This window comes from Hyla sarda, chromosome 5 (genome assembly GCF_029499605.1).
Source record: "Hyla sarda isolate aHylSar1 chromosome 5, aHylSar1.hap1, whole genome shotgun sequence".
NCBI classification, from domain to species: Eukaryota; Metazoa; Chordata; class Amphibia; order Anura; family Hylidae; genus Hyla; species Hyla sarda.
This window is the reverse complement of record NC_079193.1, coordinates 282,633,207-282,660,822: the sequence shown is the minus strand read 5'-3', so window position 1 is coordinate 282,660,822 and position 27,616 is coordinate 282,633,207. Positions and strand designations below refer to the sequence as shown.

At 45.1% G+C, this 27,616-nt stretch overlaps 1 protein-coding gene across 3 annotated transcripts in view; it reads left to right on the top strand.

Annotated features, from left to right (window-relative positions):
- PRKDC (protein kinase, DNA-activated, catalytic subunit) overlaps positions 1 to 27,616 on the top strand; it is a 631,631-nt gene that overhangs the window by 410,260 nt on the left and 193,755 nt on the right. For all 3 annotated transcript variants that reach the window (XM_056521838.1, XM_056521836.1, XM_056521839.1), the window contains 2 exons: positions 14,827 to 14,899; positions 25,953 to 26,101. In XM_056521838.1, coding sequence (XP_056377813.1) covers positions 14,827 to 14,899; positions 25,953 to 26,101 — 222 coding nt within the window. The remainder of the gene's footprint in view (positions 1 to 14,826; positions 14,900 to 25,952; positions 26,102 to 27,616) is intronic.

The window sequence follows — 27,616 nt, the reverse complement described above, 5'->3', positions numbered from 1 at the left end:
TGGTACGTAAGACCTTTCAGGTGGATAGGCTCATTGTCTACTCATAATCCTGTCCTGTCTGCAGGCACGATGGTTATGCAAGGATCGATTACCTGCAACGGGCCATTTCTTCAGTTGGTGGGTAGTTCATGGTATGGCTGTCAATACAGGTCGGGTAGTCTTCAGGTAAGTTTCTCGAGCTTAGTTCTGGTTACAGGTAATATGCAGATCATTGCCAAGGTCTGTCATGGGGTCAGGTTACTTGTGTATGAGTTGGTTAACAGTTTGTGTTTTTGGCCTCTTAAAATAGGGATTCAAGAGTGCAGTGTTATATCTGACAGGCAGCTATCAGTTTCACTTGGCTTAATGACACAGGTCAGTAGGTTTAGCTAGTATGCTGCCCTGGTCTTGAATCAGCTTGTTCTTCAGAGTAGGCATAGGGGCCATAGCTATCTGTTACCAGGTATCGCCTTCCTTCATAACTAGTTGGTAGATTCTACTGTAATAGGGTCTGAATTAAGTTTGTGAGGGTCAGTGTAGTTAGGGTGTGGTATTGTTGATGAGGTTTATGCATTCTGCTACTCAACCTACCAGGTAGGTGTTTTGCCCTCTAAAGGCCTGCAATCGGTCGTGGTTATGGGCACAGTTCAACCGCTCTCTTTTAGGTTTAATGCTTTCCATGCATGTACGTTACACGAACACGAGTGTAAGCCCTGAGCACATGTGTTAAGCCTATCAGGCTGTATTTGTGCAAGGGGCTGGAGTATTTCACCCCTAAACTACTAGGTGGGGCTTATAGGGGTTGTGTGTGGGGGCAGGTGTATATAACTAACAGGGCGTGTGTGATGTTTTTGCGGATCCCTCCCAACCCTCCCTTTATTATTTTCATTCATTCATTTATTATAGGGCATGCCCTCTAAAGGCCTACCCTCTGTCACAGTTATGGGTACAGTTCAACCGCTGTCTGTTAGGTTTAATGCTTTCCATGCAGGTACGTTAAATGTTTGTGACACAAACACGAGGGTAAGCCCTGAGCACAAACAAAATACTTTAGAAGGAATCACAGGAGAAAGATGGAAAAGATACTAAAACTTAGGTAAATATATCAATTTAAAGATATTAATCCTGCCAGCTAGGGAACGGGGCAAAGAGGACCAGGCCTGTAATATGACCAACACCAGCACAAACCAGATCTAAATTTAACCTTACATAGTCCCTCACACAAGCAGAAACCTTGACTCCCAAATATCTAAATTGAGTAACTGGTTGCAACCCATGAGAAAGAGGCAGACTGGGGTCAGCTGCCACAGATAGTGGCATCTGGGAAGACTTAGCCCAGTTAACCCTGAGGCCGGAGAAGGAACTAAATTTGTCCAAGAGGGCGAACAAGGCCCCCAGGGAACCCTGGACATCAGCCAGATAAACCAGTGTGTCATCTGCATACATGGATACTTTCTCCTCTAATGAACCCCCTACGTACCCCATGAATACAAGAGGACGTACGGATGGCTGCCACTAGCGGTTCTACTGCCAGGACAAAAAAAAAAGGGGGACAGCCCTGCCTTGTACCCCTATCCAGCTGGAAAGGCTCAGAGACCTCCAGATTGGTTCTTACCCTGGCTCTAGGGCTATCATATAGCAAGCGTACCCACGCCCGGAACCGTGGACCAAACCGAAGGACCCCCAGGACACCCCAAAGATACACCCATTCCACAGAGTCAAAAGCTTTATACACATCTAGGCTAACTACATATCCCCCAGAGGCAACCCCTTCCGCTGCAGCTATATTAAGATGCAAGCGCTGGACATTAATATCTGTGGCTCTCCCTGGCACAAAGCGTCTCCTCAGGATGAACGATAACGGCTTTGACCTTTCGTTACTGATTAGCTAATATTTTAGCCAGAAGTTTGATATCTACATTAAGAAGGGAAATAGGTCTGTAAGAACCCCGTAAAGTCAGATCTTTTCCTGGTTTGGAAAGAACCACAATAAGGACCTCCCTCATGTAATCAGGGAGCCTCCCAGTCTACAAAGCCACACTGAAAAGATTTAGTAAAATAGGTATCTTCCACTCCTCATTCGCCGTGTACCGGTCTCCAATCATTCCATCTTTTCCCCGTCTGCAGAGACTCAATAGCCATAGAAACTTCCTCATCAGAAAAATGGGCATCTAAAGCGGCTGCCTGAGCCATAGTTAAGGGCGTAAGAGGCAAACCCCTTAAAAATGACACTAAGCCTTCCGGAACAGCCGGCAATTGAGAGGTATAGAGACCACTATAAAAGTCCCGTAACACATTATTAATAGCGACAGGGTCAGTTTTCATTATCCCAGTAGCCCCCTAATACAAGGTATATGACCACCGGCCTACTCTCTCTAGCTAAATATGCCAATAACCTACCATTTTTATCCCCAAATTCGAATATGGCCGCCTCCCTTTCCACCATCCTCTTTTGAATACTTTCCTTCCGATGGATCAGGAGAGCCCTCTGGGCTGTCAACAATTTACGTTCCGCATCAGGGGAAGGGTCCCTCACCACCTCCACTTCCAGAACCCCAATCTCAACCTGCAGCGCAGTTTCCCTAGCCGAATAAGCCTACCTTTGTCCGGCAACCCCAGCCATAAAAGCCCCCCTAACATGTGCCTTATAAGCATCCCATTGCACTACTTGTCAGGGTGAGTCCTATTATGTTACCAGAAACAATTGTGAGCTTCCAGCAAGGATGTAATCACCACCTCTTCCTGCAGCCAGCCGGGATGCATCCGCCAGACTTTGGCGGAGTGGCGAGGCCCTAAACCTAAGGACAGTATAAGAGCTGAGTGGTCAGAGATCCTCCTAGTGCTATACATGACATCTCTTACCAGAGGTAGAAGATCAGAAGAGGCATACAGTCAGGGCCGTAATTGTTGGCACCACTGAAATTTTTCAAGAAAATGAAGTATTTCTCACAGAAAAGGATCACAGTAACACATGTTTTGCTATACACATGTTTATTCCCTTTGTGTGTACATGTTTATTCCCTTTGTGTGTAATGGAACTAAACCAAAAAAGGGAGGAAAAAAAAGCGAATTGGACATAATGTCACACTAAACTCCAAAAATGGTCTGGACAAAATTATTGGCACCCTTTCAAAATTGTGGAAAAATAAGATGGTTTCAAGCATGGGCAAGTAACAGGTGTGGGCAATATAAAAATCACACCTGAAAGCAGATAAAATGGAGAGAAGTTCACTTAGTCTTTGCATTGTGTGTCTGTGTGCCACACTAAGCATGGACAACAGATTTTATAAAAGAGAACTGTCCGAGGACTTGAGTACCAAAATTGTGGAAAAATATCAACAATCTCAAGGTTACAAGTCCATCTCCCGAGATCTAGATTTGCCTTTGTCCACAGTGCACAACATTATCAAGAAGTTTGCAACTCATAGCACTGTAGCTAATCTCCCTGGGCGTGGACTCAAGATAAAAATTGATGAAAGGTGTCAACACAGGATAGTCCGGATGGTGGATAAGCAGCTCCAAACAAGTTCCAAAGATATTCAAGCTGTCCTGCAGGCTCAGGGAGCATCAGTGTCAGCGCGAACTATCCATCGACATTTAAATGAAATGAAACGCTATGGCAAGAGACCCAGGAGGACCTCACTGCTGACACAGAGACATAAAAAAGCCAGACTACATTTTGCCAAAATTAACTTGAGTAAGCCAAAATCCTTCTGGGAAAACGTCTTGTGCACAGATGAGACCAAGATAGAGCTTTTTGGTAAAGCTCATCATTCTACTGTTTACCGAAAACGGAATTAGGCTGGGTCCACACTACGTTTTGTCCCATACGGGAGCGCATACGGCAGGGGGGAGCTAAAAGCTCGCGCTCCCGTATGTTACCGTATGCGCTCCCCTATGTCATTCATTTCAATGAGCCGACCGGAGTGAAACGTTCGGTCCGGTCGGCTCATTTTTGCGCCGTATGCGCTTTTACAACCGGACCTAAAACTGTGGTCAACCACGGTTTTAGGTCCGGTTGTAAAAGCGCATACGGCGCAAAAATGAGCCGACCGGACCGAACGTTTCATTCCGGTCGGCTCATTGAAATGAATGACATACGGGAGCGCATACGGTAACATACGGGAGCGCGAGCTTTTAGCTCCCCCCTGCCGTATGCGCTCCCGTATGGGACAAAACGTAGTGTGGACCCAGCCCTAGGCCTACAAAGAAAAAAACACAGTACCTGCAGTGAAATATGGTGGAGGTTCAATGATGTTTTGGGGTTGTTTTGCTGCCTCTGGTACTGTTTGCCTTGATGCGTGCAGGGCATCATGAAATCTGAGGATTACCAATGGATTTTGGGTCTCACTGTACAGCCCAGTGTCAGAAAGCTGGGTTTGCGTCCGAGATCTTGGGTCTTCCAGCAGGACAATGACTCCAAACATACGTCAAAAAGCCCCCAGAAATGGATGGCAATAAAGTGCTGGAGAGTTCTGAAGTGGCCAGCAATGATTCCATATCTAAATCCCATTGAACACCTGTGGAGAGATCTTAAAATTGCTGTTGGGAATAGGCGCCCTTCCAATAAGAGAGACCTGGAGCAGTTTTCAATGGAAGAGTGGTTCAACATTACGGCTGAGAGGAGTAAGAAGCTTATTGATGGTTATAGGAAGCCACTGATTTAAGTTTTTTTCCAAAGGGTGTGCAACCAAATATTAAGTTAAGGGTGTCTGTATTTTTGTTCAGACCATTTTTGGAGTTTGGTGTGACATTATGTCCAATTAGTTTTTTTTCCTCCCTTTTTTGGTTTAGTTACAATACACACAAAGGGAATAAACATGTGTATAGCAAAACATGTGTTACTTCAATCCTTTTCTGTGAGAAATACTTCATTTTCTAGAAAATTTCAGGGATGCCAACATGACTGTATGCCAAATTAATCCTGAAGAACGATTTATGTACCGCTGAGTAAAATGAGAATATTGGGTCAGATGGATGCTACCAACGCCAAACCTCAGTAAGTGACAGTGCCGCACTATAGGTTTTAAGTCCAGTGGAGCCAGAATCCGCTTCACCAGTGCTATCGACACTCTGATCTGGGACCACATTAAAGGACAACTGTAGTGGAACACTTTTTTATATTCCTGTGCCCGGGCCTCAGCAATAAACAAAATAAACTTATACATACCTTCCTTCGAGCCCCCCGTTGGTCCTACACAGGCCTCACGCCACAGAGCCGTCTGCGTATCACCGGCCGCAGCAATGCCCCGCCCCGGCCGGTGATAGGCGGAGCCCACTGTCATGTATGGAGCTCTGGCCAGCTTCTTACATGACAGTGGGCTCAGCCAGACCGTAAGGCCTGTGCCGGACCAACGGGGGCTCGTAGGAAGGTATGTATAAGTTTATTTTGTTTGTTTTTGAGGCCCGGACACGGGAATATATAAAAGTGTTCCACTACAGTTGTCCATTAAAGTCACCTATAGGGAGAACAGGCAGAGAGGGAAATGTCAGTAACTTGGAAGTAACACAGCCTAAGACATCAACATGAAACAGAGGGGGGACATACAGACACCAAAAGAAAACTGAAAGCATGCAAGGAGCACTGAACAATCACAAACCTACCAAAATGGTTGCAAGCTACTTGAACAATAACCAGGGGAAGGGATTTAGTTAGCATAATAGACACCCCCTAGCAGAGGAATTGGAAGTGGAGTGGTAGCCTCTCGCTATCCAAGCCCTTTTAAGAGAGAGAATTTTCTGACCAGTAAGATGAGTTCCTTGTAAACAAATGTGTGGGAACTGCTGCTTTAGTTAAGGCCTCAAACGTTCCAACTCACAATCTTAAGTGACCCCATTATAAATACCTGAAAAAATAATCTGCAGTAGACATATAACTGGGCAAATAACCCCCTCCTTCCTACAAAATCGCCAGATTAGTAGCGAAAGTGCACCTAAAACATAATGCCCCCACCTGAGGCACTCCGGGATCAAGCACCATACACACCACAGACAGAACGCAGGACAAGACATACAGACAACCTGTAGAACAGATACAAAGGCAAAACAAATGCATTCCCAACAAACCCTGTCTAACACTGAGAACTCTTGTAGACCTAGACCCTGAAACACTAACCAATGGAGGTAGCAAAAGTCCTAGCGACCCAAACAATCCACACCCTCCCACCAATCCAACCCCAATTAACTACTAACTACTCACTGAGGGACCCCATAATATGGGCAGGGAAAACCAGAAGTAAAGTCCATGGCAGGAACCCAGGGAAGGAACCTAAATGACAGCTCCTAACCCCTCAAACTAATTAATACATTGTTGCAGAGATGAGAGCAATAGGAGTAGTGTTTCAGGAACTCAGTCTGGAGGGGCCGCTGCAGGAGGCGCATCCACCCACTGTAGAGCTTCAGACGGGGAAGTGAAGAAACGGGTAGTAGTCCCATCCACCTCCCTAAGGCGGGGATAACGATATCATGGCATAACGATATCCTTTGGAGCGCAGATGGAGACAAACTTCAGTAAACTTGGTTCTCTGGTTGTGCAGCTCCACAGAGAAATCAGGATAGAAAGCCACCCTACTGTCATTAAAGCACACTTCTCCTTTGATACGCACAGCTCTTAGGATAGCATCTCTTTCCCTATAGCGGAGAATGTGCCCTCTTCACTGTAAAGTAGGGTGAGAAAGTATCAGAAGGCAATATTTCTTTAAGCCAAGTCTCCAAGAAAGCCACATGATCCGAGCCCTCCGCTCTCTCAGGAAGGCCCATCAGGCATATATTGTTGCGCCTGAGCTTATTTTAAAGATCATCCGCTCTATCCAGCACAGTTTTTATTTGCTGCGGCATTGAGGTCAACTGGGCAGGGATAGGTTGTAGAGTGTCCTCAACAGTGGAGACCCTGTGCTCAACCTCCCCAGTATATCCGCAGAGCTTTTGAGTCTCGTGGCGAAGGATCACAAAATCTTGCCGGAGTTCATCCACTTTGGAAACCATGCCGGTTTGACAGGAGGTGAAAGCCGCCAGCAGTTGCATAAACTTCTGATCCACCGAGTCAGCAGGACATGAAGATTGGGGGGGGGGGCGAGCAGCACCTCTCAGAGCCAGGAGAGCCAGAGAACATAGGAGGAGAGGGGGCAGGAGACAATCCTTCCACAGTCTCTGGGGGTCTAGTAAATTGACTGAGGGCTTTAGCGACACTTTAGACATCAGGGGGGTAGGAGCACAGGAGTCACGTCTAGCATGGCCACCAGCAGGGGGATGACACTTATCAGAGTAAGTCTCATCTTCTGTAGATTGTCTGATGGCCTCTGCCGCGAGTTTAGATTATTTGGACCGGCTCCTCGGACCTCCCATTTTCTCCAACAGCAAAAGCACTACACAGTCCAGCAAACCAGAGAGCAGGCCATCAGAAATCCTACAGCAGTAGTCAGGAGCACACTGCAAGGCTAAATGAAAGCACTCAGCTCCTCAGGGTAGGGTCAGGCAAACTCACTCTCCCTCAGGCCGAAAGAACACACACAAGCAGGGGGTTCACCACACCACAATCTCCAGGCAGGGACCCAGCCTAGCTGCTCAGTCCACAATTCCCCTCAGGTAAGTCTGCAGGAAGCATTCTCCACACACACCAGGGGGGGCACTGAGGGTTCCACACAATATCTCAGCAGTAGGTATCCTCCACTACAAAAGGAGATCCCTGACATCCACAGCAGGTCATCCAGGCATAAGCTGAGTCCGTGCCTGATTGTAGCCACCGCAGCAGCTCTGCATAGAAGGCCTGGCGCTGGAGTTTCTATGGAGACGTAGAGGCCCCGCCCATGAAGCCTGTACAATGGCGGCCGTTCTTCTGGGAGCCCTGTCTCAGGGTAATGACTCCTCCGCTAAGCCTCCACTTCCACCGCCACCCAACTAGACTCACTGCACGGCTCCACACTGCTTCCTCTCTCTGGCTGAGTCAGGATTCAGTCTTCCATCTCCTCCGTCCAGTCCTCGACAGCACTGGTCCACCGCACACCGGCTCCGGAACTACAGCTACCGGTGGCACCAGCAGGCTCTACCCAACCCCTGCAGCACAGGACAGGTGAGTTGGAGCCTTCAGGATAGGGTATTAGGAGTTTTTGGAGCTGGGATAGTGGGAGCACTGCAAGGTGTAACGGCTCAGCTCTCCATCCAAGCCACGCCCCCCACTTGTAACCTACTTTTGACAGGCACACCGTACTGAGAAGCTGTATTGCCAATATGCATATGCTGATCAACATTTTTGGCACCCCTCAGCTCCAAACTTAATATTGAGGCAGCCACGTGCTCTGCATCTAATTTAACTTTCTTTATGCCCTATCCATATTAGAAAATTAGAGATTTTCCTAGCTTCAGTAATGGAAAGTATAGATCTTATTAAAGACAGGAGGGGAACATTATGCATATCTTTCTTTACTGCTTAACATAGCAGCAAGGGTTAATATCGACCGTTATCCAGAAAAAACTGAAATATCTAAATTAGGTTTAATAAGAACAGACAATTAAGGTGCAGCACAGGTTATATAAGGTGATAACAGGTAACTGAATCCCTCTTTCTTCGATGTGAAAGTCACTGGACATAAATAAGTCTATCTGTAGAAGAAGGATCAAAGAACAAAATGAACTATCTTCAGGAGTAGAGAGGATGATAAAACATAAAATTGGAACTGGATCTTCTCCTGGATTAAAACAATTATACTGTAAAAGAGAAAAAAATATATCAAGTAACGGTTAAAAGGTGGGATAATGGTCACCTCCTGTCTTTAATAAAATCTATATTTTCTGTTACTGAAGCTAGGAAAATCTCCAATTTAATTGCAATACAGGAGGCTGCCATTATGCAGGTTCAAAGCTTATATACAGTCATGGCCATAAATTTTGGCACCCCTGAAATCTTTAAGAAAATGAAGTATTTGTCACAGAAAAGGATTGCAGTAACACATCTTTTGCTATACACATGTTTATTTCCTTTGTGTGTATTGGAACTAAACCAAAAAAGGGAGGAAAAAAAGAAAATTGGACATAATGTCACACCAAACTCCAAAAATGGGCTGGACAAAATTATTGTCACCCTTAACTTAATATTTGGTTACACACCCTTTGAAAATTTAACTGAAATCATTTGCTTCCTATAACCATAATAATTCTTACAACTCTCAGCCGGAATGTTGGACCACTCTTCCTTTTCAAACTGCTCCAGGTCTTTCTTATTGGAAGGGCGCCTCTTCCCAACAGCAATTTTAAGATCTCGCTACAGGTGTTCAATGGGATTTATATCTGGACTCATTCCTGGCCACTTCAGAAGTCTCCAACGCTTTGTTGCCATCCATTTCTTGTGCTTTTTTACGTATGTTTGGGGTCATTGTCCTGCTGGAAGCCCCAAGATCTCCAATGCAAACCCAGATTTCTGACACTGGGCTGTACAGTGTGGCCCAAAATCCATTGGTAATCCTCAGATTTCATGATACCTTGCACACATTCAAGGCTCCCAGTGCCAGAGGCAGCAAAACAACCCCAAAACATCATTCGACCTCCACCATATTTCACTGTAGGTACTGTGTTCTTTTCTTTGTAGGCCTCATTCTGTTTTTGGTAAACAGTAGAATGATGTGCTTTACCAAAAAGCTCTATCTTGGTCTCATCTATCCACAAGACATTTTCCCAGAAGGATTTTGGCTTTTTCAAGTTCATTTTGGCAAAATGTAGTCTTGCTTTTTTATGTCTCTGTGTCAGCAGTGGGGTCCTCCTGGGTCTCTTGCCATAGCGTTTCATTTCATTTTAATGTCCACGGATAGGTCGCGCTGACACTGATGCTCCCTGAGCCTGCAGGACAGCTTCAATATCTTTGGAACTTGTTTGGGGCTGCTTATCCGCCATCTTGACTATCCTGCGTTGACACCTTTCATCAATTTTTCTCTTCCGTCCACGCCCAGGGATATTAGCTACAGTGCCTTGGGTTGCAATCCTCTTGATAATGTTGCACACTGTGGACAAAGGCAAATCTAGATCTCTGGAGATGGACTTAACCTTGAGATTGTTGATATTTTTCCACAATGTTGGTTCTCAAGTCCTCAGACAGTTCTCTTCTCCAATTTCTTTTGTCCATGCTTAGTGTGGCACACAAAGACACACAATGCAAAGACTAAGTGAACTTCTCTCCTTTTTATCAGCTATTAGGTGTGATTTTTATATTGCCTACACCTGTTACTTGCCCCAGGTGAGTTTAAAGGAGCATCATATCCTTGAAACAATCTTATTTTCCACAATTTTGAAAGGATGCCAATCATTTTGTCCAGCCTATTTTTGGAGTTTGGTGTGACATGATGTCCAATTTGCTTTTTTTCCCTCCGTTTTTGGTTTAGTTCCAATACACACAAAGGAAATAAACATGTGTATAGCAAAATATGTGTTACTGTAATCCTTTTCTGTGAGAAATACTTAATTTTCTTGAAAATTTTCAGGGGGGGCGCAACATTTGCGGCCATGACTGTAGTACATTACATTAACCCCTTGAGGACCAGGCCATTTTGCATTTTTGTTTTTTCCCTCCTCTCCTTTAATCTTTACCCCATTTTTTCACCTTCAGACCCATATGAGAGCTTGGACAATTGTACTTTGTAATGACATCTTTTATTTTACCATAAAGTGTACGGTGCACCCCAAAAAAATATTTGCGGGACGAAATTTATGAGAAAACTGCCAATTTGCATCTTTTTGGGGGGTTTGTTTTTCACACAGTGCACTTTATGGTAAAAATTGTATATCTTTATTCTGTAGGTTAATGTGATTAAAATGATACACAATTTATATTGTTGTTTTTTTATTATTGTAAGATTTTTTTTTAAATGCAAATTTTTTTTTAAACAAAATTGGTATTCATAAAAGTCATTTTCTGACCTCTATAACTTTTTTTTATTTTTCCGTATGCGGGAAGTATGAGGGCTCAGTTTATTACGACGTGATCTGTAGTTCTATTGGTACCATTTTTATTTAGATGGGAGATTTTGATCGCTTTTTATAATTTTTTTTCCAATATATGATGTGATTAAAAATCAGTATTTTTGGTGTTTGGTATATATATATATATATATTTTTTTTTAGTTTACGCCATTTACCGTGCAGGTAATAAACATATTTTAATAGTTTGTACATTTACGCACACGGCAATACCAAATATGTAATTTTATTTTTTTTGTAAAATTAGAAAATAAGGGTGACTTGATTTTTATATAATTTTAGAAACTTCTTTTTTTTTTTTAGTTTTTTACACTTTTTAAGTCCCCACAGGGGACTTTTATATGCAATCTTTAGATTGCATGTACCTTATAATCCTAGGCCTATGGCAGTGGAGCATATGTGCTCCACTGAGCTGCCGGCATCTTTTACTTTCACTTTAGACGCCGCTTCCTAACATAAACAGTGAGTGTGACGACATTGATAGTAACTCTGATGCAAGTGCAGCTCCTGCACTCGCTTCATAACAACTTACGGATCCAGGGCATACAGGTACGCCCTTGGTTCTTAAGTACCAGGACTTAAATAACATCTGTACAGTAGTGAGAATTATAGTGAGTTGTGAATTAACCTTAGTGTGGCACTCTGGATGTTACATGTATCCTTCTGATTGATAATAAACAAGTTTTTCTTATCTTTGCGCCAGTTTATCTAATCACATACTTTTTGTCCAAATGGGCAGTGAGTCGTGGGGAGTTACTAAAGGGGTACTCCAGTTAACTGAAACTAATCCCCTATCCACAGGAATAGGGGATCAGACACTTATCCCCTGTCCTTGATTCAGTGTGAAATCAAACCATTGTACTTTAAAATTCTACTCCTAATCTGTTTTGACGAGGATTTTTCATTTAAAGATTTGACAAGGATTTCCTATTCTATTCCACATAAAATTTTACTCATTTAGGGCTCAGTCACATGGACGGATCTGCAGTGTATTTTAAAATGCGGATCTGCCAAAAATGGACCCTTCAGTGCCGCCTCCTCTGTACCTGCTTTTAGCGGCAATCCACCACTATGAGTAGACAAGTTGCGGTGTGCGGGTCACCTCGCGCATGCTCAGTCTACTTGCACACATCTCGACTGCTCCCCCTGTTCCCCAAACTACCCAGAGAGCAGCTGCGATGTGTGTGGGTATACTGCACATGAGCGCAGCGTCTTGCACATTGCAGTGTGTCTTCTCGTAGAGGCGGAATGCCACTATGAGCAGACACAGAGGAGGCAGCATTGTAGGTGGATCCGCCGCGTAATATACTCTGCAGATCAGTCAGTGTAAATGAGCCCTTAGTGTAAACCGAATACTGGATTCATGTGTTTTATTTTTCTTTCTTTTTTAAGCCACAGCCAGGATTGTATACAAAAGAGGGTTATGTATAAGGCCCTGATCATATATCTGTTATCTGCTCATATGTAATATATATGGATAGGGTCACCATCATGGGGGTACAGCCGGTACCCCAGTAAGAGGTCAGGAGCCCTATGGCTGCACCCTATCGTAACTCCCCTGCTAGGAACCGTGGTGGCACGGTCCCTGTAGTGGAGTAAAAGGGACCATTCAACTGTGGGCCCCGTCGCACCCACCGCGACCGGGCCCGCAGGTGAAGGGGAGGCCGCCAGGGGATCCTGGTCACCTGTCCCGAATTCCCAAGCAGCCGCAACTTTCAACACTGAGTACCCCTTTAAGACGCACACGGTGATGAATGTGCGCCGTGGCGGCAGCACATGGGACAGGAAGGAGCCAGCGGCTCCATCCTGTCACTTTAGCCTGGGCTTCCTGTGTGGCATCGCCTCCTAATGACACTGTCCACACAGGAGGCTGAAACAGTAGATGCACGACAGAAGCTGCTGGGGAACGAAGGAGAGGTGAATGGTGTTTTTTTTTTTTTCTTTATTCTATGCGGCAATGTAAGGGGACATAATCTGTGGGGGCATAATTTATGGTGGGCAGTGTAAGGGGGCATAAGAATCGTTGAGGGCTGTGTAAGGGGGCATAATCTATGGGGGCAATGTAAGGAGGCATAATAATCTATGGGGCAATGTAAGTGGGCATAAGAATCTATGGAGCAATGTAAGGGGGCATAAGAATTTATGGGGGCAATGTAAGGGGGGCTAATAATCTATGAGGGCAATGTAAGGGGCTTAATTTATGAGGCAATGTAAGGGGCTTAATTTATGGGGCAATGTAAGGGGACATAATCTATGGGGGCAATGTAAGGGCGCATAAGAATCTCGGGCAATGTAAGGGGGTATAATCTATGAGGACAATGTAGGGGGGGGGGGGCCTTAATTATGGGGCAATGTGAAGGGGCATAATCTATGGGAGCAGTGTAAATGGGGTCTAATAATCTGTGGGGGCACTGTAAGGCAGCCTAATAATCTATGGGGGAAATGTAAAAGGACCTGATTAATATGGATGAGGCGTAAGAAAGCCCAATAACCTATGGGGGCAATGTTTGGGGCCTAATACTCTGCTGGCGATGTTTGGGCCCTAATACTTCATAGGGACAATGTTTGTGACTTGCTACCTTATGGGGTAATGTGAGGGGTCCTTCTACTCAGGGGGAGTGAGCTTGTGAGAGAGCGTTATTCTATATGGGAGCAATGTAAGGGGGCCTAATACTATACAGAGACAGATGGGCCTAATGCTGTATGGGGGCAGTGTGAGGGGGCCTAGTACTATACAGGGGCACAGAGGGATCTAATACTATATGGGGCAGTGTAATAGATATAGGGGGTTTGTATAAAGGTGAGGATTTTGTTGTAGTGAGAAGTCTAAAATGTTTGTCTGGCATATTCGGTGGAGACAAGTTGTGGTCAAGAGACGTCTTCATGATGACCCAGGACAGATGGAGAAGAAAGAGAAAGTGAAAGACTCCAAACAGAGAGTGAGTATGTGACTGTAATCACTTAAACAGTCTGCAGCACCTGTGTACAGCTGGAGATATTCTGTATGATAAATCTATGGGTAGGGCCACTTACAGCGTATCCACAGCGTATTTGATGTTGCGGATGCGCTGTTGACAGTCACAGAGCATGCTCTCTGTAGCTCTGTGTCCCCGCTCGTAGCTGCGGGTTCCCCGTCGGCAGTTACGGGTTGACACACCGAGCTATCCAGCCACAGCAGGGAGCTCGCTCTGCAGTAGATATTTGACTGTCGGCAGCACATCCGAATACGCTGCGGATGCTCTGTGTGGATCCCCTTAGAGGGGTATTGGTTTTTGTACAGTGTTTTTTTTTCTTATAACAATATCAGTGGTAATGGTATTAGTGATGGTGTGGTGTAATTATTTGTCCTTGTATAGTGGTGTTATTAGTCAATACTGGTCTGTGTATTGTGGTTCTATTTCCTTACAGTATGATGGAATTATTTAGTCACTGCAGGAGAGATCTGTTGCCCTGAAGTGGAGGTTTTATTTTATGTTTCTGAGTTCGATACTACAATAATATCCAGCATTTGCCACAGGGAGAGAAGGGGCGGCCCAGGCCTTGAGCTGTGTAAGGTGCGCCGGAATTTCTGATGGCAGCCCTGTATGTGGTGCATCTGTCACCAGCAGCCTCTGATGGATCCCGTTGACTTATATTGGTATCTATCAGATTCTGCTGAGGTGTACATTGCGTTTACAGATAAAATGGCACTGCATACACTCAAAGCAACACAATTTGCAATGGAGGCTCCCAACAGCCTTCAATTTAGACGTTAAGAGAGTCTATCCTTTTCTTAATTTTTTTTTTAACTGTATACATTGATGGGTTGTACATCAGAAACTGTATTTGTAGACTGTAACCTTGAATGTTGTATACGCTCTGTTGACACACAATTTTGATGTATAGGTTCCAATGGAACGGAAGAAAAAGTATCTTGCTATACGCAAGGAAGCAAGAGAAACATCAAATGAGGATTCAGGTAATGTGATATTAAATACATTCCCTAAAGCTCTGTTTCAGTGCATAAGAAGTTGTGTAAAGTGAAACTGTTGTGCCTTAATAGTTGACATTTTTGATCTCTTCAATCATATATGATATGATATTAAACTACTAAGTTTTTTTTCTGTGCAAAAATATAGAAACTTCAGTGCATTTGCTGGTGCACCACCCCTGTCTTCTCTGAAAAAGATACATCATTACCAACAATGATTTTTAGGGCTGAAAAAACATCAACAATGAGCCAACAAATGAGAGATTGCTTGCTTGTTGGCTGATCGCTGCGTCATTTACATGGGGACCGGACCGGGATGCCTGCTGATGTCGTTCAGCAGGCATCCCGGCATATCGCCCAGGGGGTCCTGAGGTCCCCCCATATGGGCGATCTCTGCAAATCGCTGGTCAAATCAGACCGGCGATTTGCTACGATTCTGTTCCTCGCCGGGCGGGGATCGGAGCCGGATGCCTGCTGAAATCGTTCAGCAGGCATCACGGCAGAGTGCCGAGGGAGATCATGAGGAAAATACTAACCGGCGGTCTACTTCGGTTCCGGGTCATCTGGGTCACGTGTGACCCGATGACCCAGATAATGATGATGATCGGTGGTGTAAAATACGCCACCAATCATCATCCATACAGTACTGAGAAGTGGCACTGTTGCCACCCCCCCAGTACACCAGTGATTGGGCGGCCGTAGTGACCGCACCAATCACTGCAGTATGGGGAGGTGGGTGCAAGAGCCCGCTGCTCTGTTCTGCCCACCATTTTATAGAGATCTGGTGTGCAGGATGGAGCCCCGTGCTGCCATCTCCCCCTCATACACAAAAAAGTGTTAAAAAGTGCCCCCTTTCTGTGGCCCCTTGGTACAGAAAGCAGTCAGGGAAAGCAGTAGATTAGGTAGGGACAGTTAGGGGTTTAAAAAAAATGTATTTTGTTGTTGTTGTACCGTCTGAAGGTAGCACCTTTAGCTGCGTGACCATAGTCCTACAGGGTCACTGCGGTCTGCCCCCAGCTTTTTTTGGGGGGGGAGCAGACCTTTTTTTTTTTTTCACCTGCTGCTGATCAGTCCCGTAGTACTGATCAGCGTTTTTTTTGTGGTGAAGGCGCTTTTTTGGGGATTAAAGCGTCTTTTTTATTTTATTTTTCACACCTATAGGTGGTCCATGCCACCAGTAGCAGGCCTGTGCGTACCTGTGTGTGTGGCCTGCCCCACCGCTGTCAGTGATTTATCACTGATTAGCGTTTTTTTGGGGTTCAGACGGGTGCTTTTTTCGGGTTTAAATTTTTTTTTATTTTTCGGGTTTTTTGTGTGTGTGTGTGTGTGGGGGGGGGTCTGTGTATGTGCCATCAGCCACTGTTCTGGGCAGAGTGGCCAGACCCCCCACTTACTTCTGCGCCCCCTGCCGCCACCAAGCGCTAATCAGTGTGCACACCACTGATTAGGTAAACGCTTTTATTTTGGCACAGGGTTTTTTGTGCTAGAAGTCTTTTTTTTATTTATTTATTTTTTTTTTTTAATAAGGGCGGGTTAGGGTGGTAGTATCGCACCACACCACACGCAGCACACACACCAATAAATTTTCTCCCCCCACATATATACATTTCACCCCACATTAGAGTAGGGCATAGGCCTTACTTGCCTCCGACTCTGAAAACGCCTCAGAGGCCGAGGAAGACCCCACCTTCCTTATTTCCTTGTCCTCCTCATCATCTTCTGATGATGAGCCACCAAGGAGGCGGAGACACCGCCACACGAGGCCGCAAACCTCCCCTGCTCCTGACCCTGTGCCCCATGCTAGTATGAGTCCCCCTGGCACTCATACTAGTCAAGCCCCCCAGCCAAGTTTACTGGTGCCCCGTAGCAGCAAACTTGTCTGGACTCAGCCAGCAGACCACGAGCCTGTGATTCCTGAGTTTGTTGGCGACTCAGGAATCAAGATTGACATAGTCGGGTTCACTGAAATGGACTATTTCATTTTTTTTTTTTTTTCAGTGACGACTTCGTCAGTCTGATGGTTGACCAGACGAACCTGTACGCCCAACATTTAGTCGCCGCAAACCTGGGCTCATTTTTAGCTAGACCCATTGAATGGTTCCCAGTCAATGCAGCCGACATGAGGACATTTTGGGGCCTTGTGCTGCATATGGGTCTACTTAAAAAACCCAGTGTCAGACAATACTGGAGTGGGGACGTCCTTTACCAGACACCGCTCTACAGTATGGCCATGGCACGTCCCCGGTTTGACGCCATTCGGAAATGTTTGCAATATGCTGATAATGCGTCATATCCCCCCCGGAAGTGATCCCGCGTATGACCGCCTGTATAAAATCAGGCCGGTCATCAATCACTTCAGGGCCAAATTTTGGGAGGCCTATATCCCGGGGCAAGAGGTCGCTATTGATGAGTCTCTCATCAGCTGTAAGGGGAGACTCAGCTTCTGGCAATACATCTCAACCAAGCGAGCGCGGTATGGCGTGAAGATGTATAAACTTTGCGAGAGTACCTCAGGGTACACTTGCAAGTTTATGGTGTATGAGGGACGAGATTCCTGTATTGAACCACCAGAATGTCCCCCCACTCTGGGTGTTAGCGTGAAAATCGTTTGGGGCCTTTTGCACCCATTGCTAGATAAAGGTTACCACCTTTACGTGGATAACTTTTATGCTAGTATCCCTTTCTTCACATCCCTCGCTGCCAGATCCACGGTCGCTTGTGTGACAGTCCGGAAGAATCAAAGAGGCCTTCCGCCCCATTCCCTACACGCTCCTATCCTCTGGGGTGAATCCCATGTCTTTTCCCATTAAAACCTGTTGCTGGTCAGGTATAAGGACAAGAGGGATGTCCTTATGCTCACCACAATTCATGGGAACGGCAGCACCCCTGTCCCTGTGCGAGGTACCGCGGGATCGGTCCTCAAGCCCGATTGTATTCTGGACTACAATCGGTATATGGGGGGGAGTTGATCTTTTTGTAAAGTCCTCAAGCCATATGATGCCATGCAGAAGACACGGATATGGTACAAAAAAGTTGCGGTCTACATGGTACAGGTTGCCATGTACAACTCTTTTGTACTGTCCCAATACGCTGGCAACACAGGGACATTCCTGCACTTTCAAGAGGTAGTTCTAAAGGCCCTCTTCTTTGGTGGCCGCCAAGGAGCGGGTCTGAGCACCTCTGGAACTGTGGGCCCCCGGATCGTCCCCGGCCAACCCTTTCCAGGTGAGGTCCCCCACACTGGAAAGAAGGGACGATCCCAGAAAAAATGCAGTGTGTCTCACAGGAAGGGGATTCGGAAGGACACCACAACTCAGTGTGACACTTGCCATGATCATCCGGGCCTCTGCATTAAAAACTACTTCAGGGAGTATCACACTTCCATGGAGCACTACATTTTTTATCCTTTTCCCTAATTTTAATTCCCCAGAATTTGACTCTAATGGACCAGTCCAAAGTACATTGTCTTCCAAATTTTAAAACCAACCCCCCCCCCCCCCAAAAAAAAAATCTTTCCCAATACCCCTGATATCTTTTTCTTTCCCCCCCAAAAAAATGGGTCATGGGACACAGAGTGAACAACATTGGGGGTTTGCAGTTGCCTCAAATGTGCAGCGCTCTCTTCCCACCTGAGCGGGGTGGCATTTGAGGTAACAGAATAGGGACAGCCACACACATCACATTCCCAGAATGATGATTCAGAGCATAGTTTGGGGGTGGGCATAATTTTTACTTTCGGCTATACTCTGGGTCATCATTCTGGGAACTGGCATATCAATATTAAAATTGCAATTTTCCTCTGAATGTATGTAACTGTTAGGTCCATAAGAAACATCGCCCTCAAATGCGGAGTTCTCGCTCATGAGCTCTGTCGTATTTCCAGGCAACAATTCGGAGTCGCATGTTAGTTGCTCCCAGAAAGATGAAACAGAGTATAGGTTGAAAATTGCAATTTTCAAAAGCTACCCTTCATCCATTCCTGGAAAATAAATTTAGGAAACACCCGTGCGTTCAAAATGTCCTCTTTAGCCATATACCCATCCCTCAGGGAGGGTACTTTTGGTAATGGTGTCACATATGGGTGTGAGATTTTTGTATTTTCCTCTGAATGTATTTAACCGTCGGCTACTAATATGCCATAGGCCTCAAATGCAAACAGACTTCTTAGCCTTGTTGTACGCCCACCCAGCACGTTACCCCATATGTGGATGTGTTTCCATAGTCAGGAGAAAAAGCCCTCCAAAGTATGTAACTAGAGATGAGCGATTCGATTCGTCACGAACTTCTCGGCTCGGCAGTTGATGACTTTTCCTTCATAAATTAGTTCAGCTTTCAGGTGCTCCGGTGGGCTGGAAAAGGTGGATACAGTCCTAGTAGACTCTTTCCTAGGAATGTATCCACCTTTTCCAGCCCACCGGAGCACCTGAAGGCTGAACTAATTTACGCAGGAAAAGTCATCAACTGCCGAGCCGAGAAGTTTGTGACTAATCGAATTTACTGTAAGTTCGCTCATCTCTATATGTAACCCAATTTCTCCAATTACCCCTTGTGAAAATTTTAAAAATTGGGTAACCCCAGCATTTTTGTGTAAAAAAAAAAAAAAAAAAATCACATTTCTTTTAACGGCCCACTGTTCAAAAACCTGTGAGGCATAAGTACTCACTCTACCCCTTGTTACCTTCCTTGAGGATTGTAGTTTCAAAATTGTGGTCACTTGCCAGGTTTTTTTTTTATTTTTAGATTTTACGTCAGAACCTCAACCATTGCAGTGCAAAGCTCCACTTTAGGCCTCAAATCTCATCGGTGCTGTCTCACTCCTTAGCCCTGTTTTGCACTCGCATAGTGCTTTACTGCTATTTATAGGGTATATACTTATTATGGAGAAATTGGGCTACAAATTTTGTGGAGCTTTTTTTCTGTTACTTCTTGTGAAACTAAAAACATGTTGGTTAATACCAGCAATTTAGTATTAAAAATCTAATTTTTCACTTTTACGGACCACTGTTTAATAATCTGTGAGGTGTAAGTACTCACTGTAATCCTTGTTACGTTCCTGGAGGGGTCTGGTTTCCAAAATGGTTCACATGTGGGGGGTTTCTGCTGTTCTGGCTCCATGGGAGGTTTGAAAATGCACATAACCCCCGACTTCAATTTCAGCAAAATTCTCTCTTCAAAAGACCAATGGCGCTCCTTCTGTTGTGAGACCTGTAGTGCGCCAGCAGAGCACTTAAAGGGGTACTCCGCCCCTAGACATCTTATCCCCTATCCAAAGGATAGGGGATAAGATGTCAGAACGCCGGGGTCCCGCTGCTGGGGACCCCGGGGATAGCTGCTGCGGCACCCCGCTATCATTACTGCGCAGAGCGAGATCGCTCTGCACGTAATGACGGGCAATACAGGGGCCGGAGCATCGTTACGTCACGGCTCCGCTCCTCGTGACATCACGGCCCGCCCCTGTCAATACAAGTCTATGGGAGGGGGCGTGGCGGTCGTCACGCCCCCTGCCATAGACTTGCATTAAGGGGACGGGCCGTGATGTCATGAGGGGTGGAGCCATGACGTGGCGCTGCTCCGGCCCCTGTATCACCTGTCATTACGCACAGAGCTCACTATACCCCTTGTTACGTTCCTTGAAGGGTGTATTTTCCAAAATAGTATGCCACGTGGGGGGGGTTTGCTGTTCTGGCACCATAGGGGCTTCCTAAATGCAACATGGCCCCCAAAAACCATGACTGCTAATTTTTTTTCAAAAATCCCACAGTTGCTCTTTCCCTCTTGAGTCGTGTTGTGAGCCCACAGAGCACTTTATGTCAACTTTTGAGGTATTTCCATACTCGAGAGAAATTGGGATACAAATTTTGTTTTTGTTTTTTTCACCTTATACCACTTTTAAAAATGAAAAAAATGGGGCTACAAGAACATGTTAGTGTAAAAAAATGCAGATTTTGATTTTTCTCCTCCACTTTGCTGCTATTCTTGTGAAACACCTAAAGGGTATACAAACTTTCTGAATTTCATTTTGAATACTTTGAGGGGTGTAGTTTCTATAATGTATTTCTCACAGAAAGGCCCCTCAAATCCTCTCCAAACTTAACTGGTCCCTAAAAAATTCAGATTTTGAAATTTTCGTGAAAATGTTGAAAATTGCTGCTGAACTTTGAAGCCCTCTAATGTCTTCAAAAAGTTAAAACATGTCAACTTTATGATGTCAACATAAAGTAGACATATTGCATTTGTGAATCAATATACCGTATATACTCGAGTATAAGCCGACTTTTTCAGCACGATTTTTCGTGCTGAAAACACCCCCCTCGGCTTATACTCGAGTGAACTCTCCGCCCTCAGTGGTCTTCAACCTGCGGACCTCCAGATGTTTCAAAACTACAACTGCTAGCAAGCCCGGGCAGCCATCGGCTGTCCGGGCTTGCTTGGAGTTGTAGTTTTGAAACCTCTGGAGGTCCGTAGGTTGAAGACCACTGCGGCCTCCGACATCATCCAGATCCCCCACCCCCCTTTTAGTTTTGTACTCGCCTCCGCTCGGCGGGACGTTAGGGTGCGCTGGTCCGGTGCTGCAGGACTGTCCGGTGGGGAGGTCGTCCGGTAGGATAGTTGTTCCGGGCTGTCCATCTTCACCGGGGGGCCTCTTCTCCGCGCTTCGGGCCCGGCCCCTGAATAGTCACGTTGCCTTGACGACGACGCACAGGGACATTCATAAGCAACGTCCCTCTGCGTCGTTGTCAAGGCATTGCCTCTATTCCGGGCCCGAAGCGCGGAGAAGAGGCCCCCCGGTGAAGATGGACAGCCCATCGGCGACTATCCCACCGGACGACGTCCCCACCGGACAGTCCTGCAGCACCGGACCAGCGCACCCTAACGTCCCAATGAGCGGAAGTGAGTACAAAACTAAAGGGGGGTGGGGGGTCTGGATGATGTCGAAGGCCGCAGTGGTCTTCAACCTGCCGATGGCTGCCCGGGCTTGCTGGGAGTTGTAGTTTTGAAACATCTGGAGGTCCGCAGGTTGAAGACCACTGTATCAGACATTGACAAGCGGTGATGATGAAGGGGGGGCTGATGACATGTGGTGATAATGACAAGGGAATGATGAAGGGGGGTGTGGGATGATGACAGGGGGATGATGAAGGGGGGTGTGGGATGATGACAGGGGGATGATGAAGGGAGGTGTGGGATGATGGCGGGGGGATGATGATGAAGGAGGGGGGTGTGGGATGATGAAGGGGGGGGGGTGTGGGATGATGACAGGGGGGGGATGATGACAAGGGGATGATGATAAGGGGATGATGAAGGGGGTGTGTGGGATGATGACAGGGGGGATGATTAAGGGGGGGTTTGGGATGATGACAGGGGGGATGATTAAGGGGGGGTTTGGGATGATGACAGGGGGGATGATTAAGGGGGGGTTTGGGATGATGACAAGGGGATGATGAAGGGGGTGTGTGGGATGATGACAAGGGGATGATGAAGGGGGTGTGGGATGATGACAAGGGGATGAAGGGGGGGATGATGACAGGCGGTGATGATGAAGGGGGGGATGATGACAGGCGGTGATGATGAAGGGGGGGATGATGACAGGCGGTGATGATGAAGGGAGGATGATGACAGGGTGATGATGATGAGTGTTATTGACGGGGGTCTGGATGATGACAGGGGGGATGATGTATTTCCCACCCTAGGCTTATACTCGAGTCAATAACTTATCCTGGGATTTTGGGGTGAAATTAGGGGCCTCGGCTTATATTCGGGTCGGCTTATACTCGAGTATATACGGTAACATTTATTTGAAATATCCATTTTCCTTACAAGCAGATGCAAAATTTTAAATTTTTTCATCAAATTTTGGAAATTTTCACCAAGAAATGATGCAAGTATCGACGAAAATTTACCACTGACATAAAGTACAATAGGTCACAAAAAAAACAGTCTCGGAATCAGAATAATTGGTAAAAGCATCCCAGAGTTATTAATGCATAAAGGGACAGTGGTCAGTATTGCAAAAAAGGGTTCAGTCCTTACGGTGAAAAAGGGCTCAATCCTTAAGGGGTTAAGGACTCGGCAAATTTTTGTTTTTGCATTTTCGCTTTTTCCTCCTTTCTAAAAATCATAACTCTTTCAATTTTGCACCTACAGACCCATATAAGGGCTTGTTTTTTGCATCATCAATTGTACTTTGCAATGACATCACTTATTTTAGAATATAAACAGCGGCGAAACAAATTAAAAAAAAATGCCTTTTTGTAACTTTTGGGGGCTCCCGTTTCTACACAGTGAAATATTTGGTAAAAATTACACCTTATCTTTATTCTGTAGGTCCATACGGTTACAAGGATAACCAATTCATGTAGGTTTTATTTTAATACTTAAAAAAAAATTGTAAACTACATGCACCAAAATTAGTCTGTTTAAATTTGGCATCTTATGACCCCTATAACTTTTTTATTTTTCCGTGTACAGGGTGGTATGAGGGCTCATTTTTTGCGCTGTCATCTCTAGTTTTTATAGTTCCCATTTTTTGTTTTAATGGGACTTCATCATCGGAATATTTTTGGTATATTTTTATGGTATATGAAGTCACCAAAATTGCTAAATTTTGGACTTTGGTATTTTTTTACGTGTCAGTGTGGTTTAGCTAACCTAATATTTTAATAGTTCGGACATTTACGCACGCGGCAGTACCACATATGATTATTTCTATGCTTTATTTCATTAAATAACTTTTATTAAAAAAAAATGTTTACACTTTTTTTAAACATGCAATTTTCTGATTGCATACACTGATCAGTGCTCAGCCATTGCAAAGCACTGATCAGTGTAACCTGCGCTCTGCTGCTCCTGCCTGCCGATCAGAGAACAGAGAGCCAGGTGAGGACCCTCCCGACGTCTGGTAAGCTGATTGGGACATCGCAATTTTGTAGTGATAGTCCCGATTAGCTCCGCTGAGCTGCTGGGATTCTTTTACTTTCGTTTCAAACGCCGCAATCAACTTTGATTGCAGCGTCTAAAGGGTTAATGCCAGGCATCGGCCATGCCAGGCATTAGCCGTGGGTCCTGGCTGCCCTTAGCAACCGGGACCCACCAAGTTTAAGCCGTTCTCTGCTGGTGAGAACGGTTTAAACCCGGTAAACGGGACCAGGGCATACAGGTTCACCCAGAGTTCTTAAGGATCAGGGTTGCAGGGCGTATGCATACTCCCTGCGTCCCCAAGAGGTTAAAGGGAAACTGGCAGGCTGTTTTCCAGCACTAAACCCAATAAACAGGGTTATTGTGCGGGTGAACAGGAGTGAGAAGAAGAATTACTTACTGAGATGTGTCCAACCGTTTAGAAGCCTCCGTTGCTATATCTCTTTAGTGAGCAATGGAGATGTGGAGCCAGCATGTCGAGGTTCCATGCCTCCGTTTTCTATGCTGCACTTCCCACCCATCATACGCATGTAAATTTTTCCTAACCCTCACATTCTAGTGACGTGTGAGTGAAGAAAAATTTATATGCATATGATGGGTGGGCATAGTGCGGAATAGTGACCGGAGGCAAGAAAGCTTCATATGCCCGAAGTCAGTCTTCATTGTGCAGTAAAGAGATATAGCATTATAGCAATGAAGGCCATATCTAAATGACAGGAACAATCTCATTAAGTAAAACCTCTTTTTACTCTTGTCCACCTGCGCTATAACCCAGTGTATTGGGTTTTGTGCAAATGAACAGCCTGTCAGGGTCCTCTTATTAAGAAATGAAGAAAAATGATGCTGAATCCGTGGTGGTCACATAAAGAGCACAAAGTTCAGATTTAATAGTAAAGCATCAATCCTTGATATTGCAATTTTATAGTTTTATTTAATGCATTTCGAGGGTAAAATCCCTCTTCCTCAGATTAGCAACTTTTATTAGGCTCTGACATTTGACCAAACTTTGCATAGATGAATTGTAAAAGCAACTATAAGAAACTTTGTAATATGTTGTTAAACTTTTTCCCTGAAAATATTCAAGAACTTGATTTGCTGTAGAAAATCAACCAGCATAGGTGCAAGAAGCTTAAAGACCAAAAAACAAAGAAAGTTACAAAAAACATTTGTTGCAAAGCACGTGACATCATCACCAGCCTTCAAAATATTAGGCTATGTTCACACGATCGAATTTCCATGCGGCATTCCCCATTGGAATTCCACACGGAGATTCCGCAGCAGCAGAGTTACATTGATTTTAGTGGGATTCTGCGGCACTGTTCACATACCAAAATTTTCGTGTCGGAAACTTCTGGTGCTTAAATTTAAATTCCGGCGTCTGCAGAAAGACTAGATATGACTATTATTTTTGCGGACTCTGCACAGAAATGCATTACCATCTATAAGACTGCACATTTCCAACTGGTCCTGCACTGTTAGGGCAATGTCTGTACCAAAATTTTCTGTGTGAACATGGCCTTAGGGAAGAGTGCCTTCAGTCGTCTTCATGTTATGTACTATGTTTTCTATTCTTTATTTTTTGTATTTATTTATACATTTATTCATTATTATAAATGACTTCATGTACGTTCATCCAGTCAGATTTTCTTGATGAATGTTTTTAGACATGCAGTTAAAATATTCTAAGGAAACAGAGTTTTTATATCAGCTTATTTATAAACTTGGTACATAGCCTCTTATTCCTTAAGAAATGTGCTTTTCTATACTAAAGAATCAAGGCTGTAAATAATGTTGACCACAACTGTACATCAGTAACGGATGTTAAACATAGTTCTATAGATGATAGAACAGAGTTCCAAATCAATGTCCCTGTAAGAAAAAATAAATATCATACTGACAAAGTTTTAGGACGAAATTGAAACACCTAAGTGCTGCACTGCTGCTATCAAATAGTTCTAGGTTCTGTACTCTTTCCCCTTAAAGATTTATTATTGCTGTTTTTAAATGTACCATTTTTGATTAGACTTTAGGAGACTGGATGTGTGTTAATGTGTTTTTATGTTAATGTGTGTTTATCCATAATAAAAATGATGTCTTTTCTTCCTTATTTTATTTTCCTCTAAAGATGGGCCCCAGTATTTATCTTCCCAGTCTTACATGGCAGATAGCAGTCTGAGTGAAGAAATGAGCCAGTTTGATTTTTCAACCGGCATCCAGAGTTTTTCCTATCGTTCCCTGGACCCAGTAAAATTCCAAAGGAGCAAAAGAATAAAGGTATTTCAAAAGATAAATGTGTAATTTATTGGGGTACTCCGCCCCTGGACATCTTATCTTCTATCTACAGGATAGGGGATAAGATGTCTGACCGGGGGGGGGCATCCAGCCGCTGGGACCCCTCACGATCTCCTGTCGGCACTCTGGCGTTCTGAACATTCTGTTGACATTCTGAACATTCTGTTCTGCTGGGAGTTGTAGTCCCTGTTATGTGTGTGTATGCCAGTGTTTCCCAACCAGGGTGCCTCCAGGTGTTGCAAAACTACAACTCCCAGCATTCCCTGACAGACTTTGGGCATGCTAGGAGTTGTAGTTTTGCAACAGCTGGAGCCACACTGGTTGGGAAACACTGGTGTAACATGATGTGTATGCTGAATAGGCTAGAACAGTGTTTCCCAACCAGTGTGCCTCCAGCTGTTGCAAATCTACAACTCCCAGCATGCCCAAAGTCTGTCAGGGCATGCTGGGAGTTGTAGTTTTGCAACACCTGGAGGCACACTGGTTTGGAAACACTAGCATACACACACATAACAGGGACTACAACTCCCAGCATGTCATTCAGGAGCCCCCCCCCCCTCACACACATAGAAATCATCCCCAGTATGATATTTATTCCTCTGCAGTCCATACATTCCTAGCCCTGTATTATGTCTCCTTCACACACGTCCTCTCTCCCTCCCTCCCCTCCCCCAGTGCAAACTTGAAACATCCCCGTGATAAGTTAGGTCCTGTGTGTACAGAGCTGGGGGAGGGGAGGAGCTGTGTACGTCCTCATTCTCCCCCTGCACGGTCTTCTGCGGTGAAAAAATCAAACCCATGTCTGCTCTGTTTTTCCCCCATGCAAACTTGAAACATCCCCATGATAAATTAGGTCCTGTGTAGACAGAGCAGGGGAGGGAGGAGCTGTGTACTTCCTCATTCTCCCCCTGTCTTCCTGTGTTATGCAGAGCTGCGCTCTCCATCCTCTGGGAGGGGGGGGGGGAGGGGGCGTGGCTTAATTATCTCCTGCAGACGTGCGGACCTCGGGCTCTGCCCTTGCTCCTCCCTGCTCTAACTTAGGTGCCAATCGCTGCACGGTACAGGGGGAGGATATGAATGAATGAATATTCAAACTATGGGCCGGGCGACACCATGCACGGGGCTGGCAGCTATGAGGAAAGGAATGACGAGCTGACCACAAAATGGCTGCGGCTGTAGAAGAAGTGTAGGTCAAGATGCTGGATTATGCAGCGCTTCCGGTCTAGAGAGAAATCATTGAAGAAGGTACTTTCCGTTCCAGATGGGTTATGTGAGTGGTATATTACAAAGTTATATAACTTTTTAAACTGTTGCTAACTGTATAGAATTTTTCACAATTGGACTGCTCCTTTAAATGCCCTTATTATCAGGTTCTTTATGTAAAATAAACTTCTGAACGTCTCACCCAAAACCTGTCAGGTTCAGTCCCAAAAATCTGTCTTTTTGGTGCAGTATTGGTTTCCAATATTTACCAGACAAACTGGTCTTGCTTTTGAG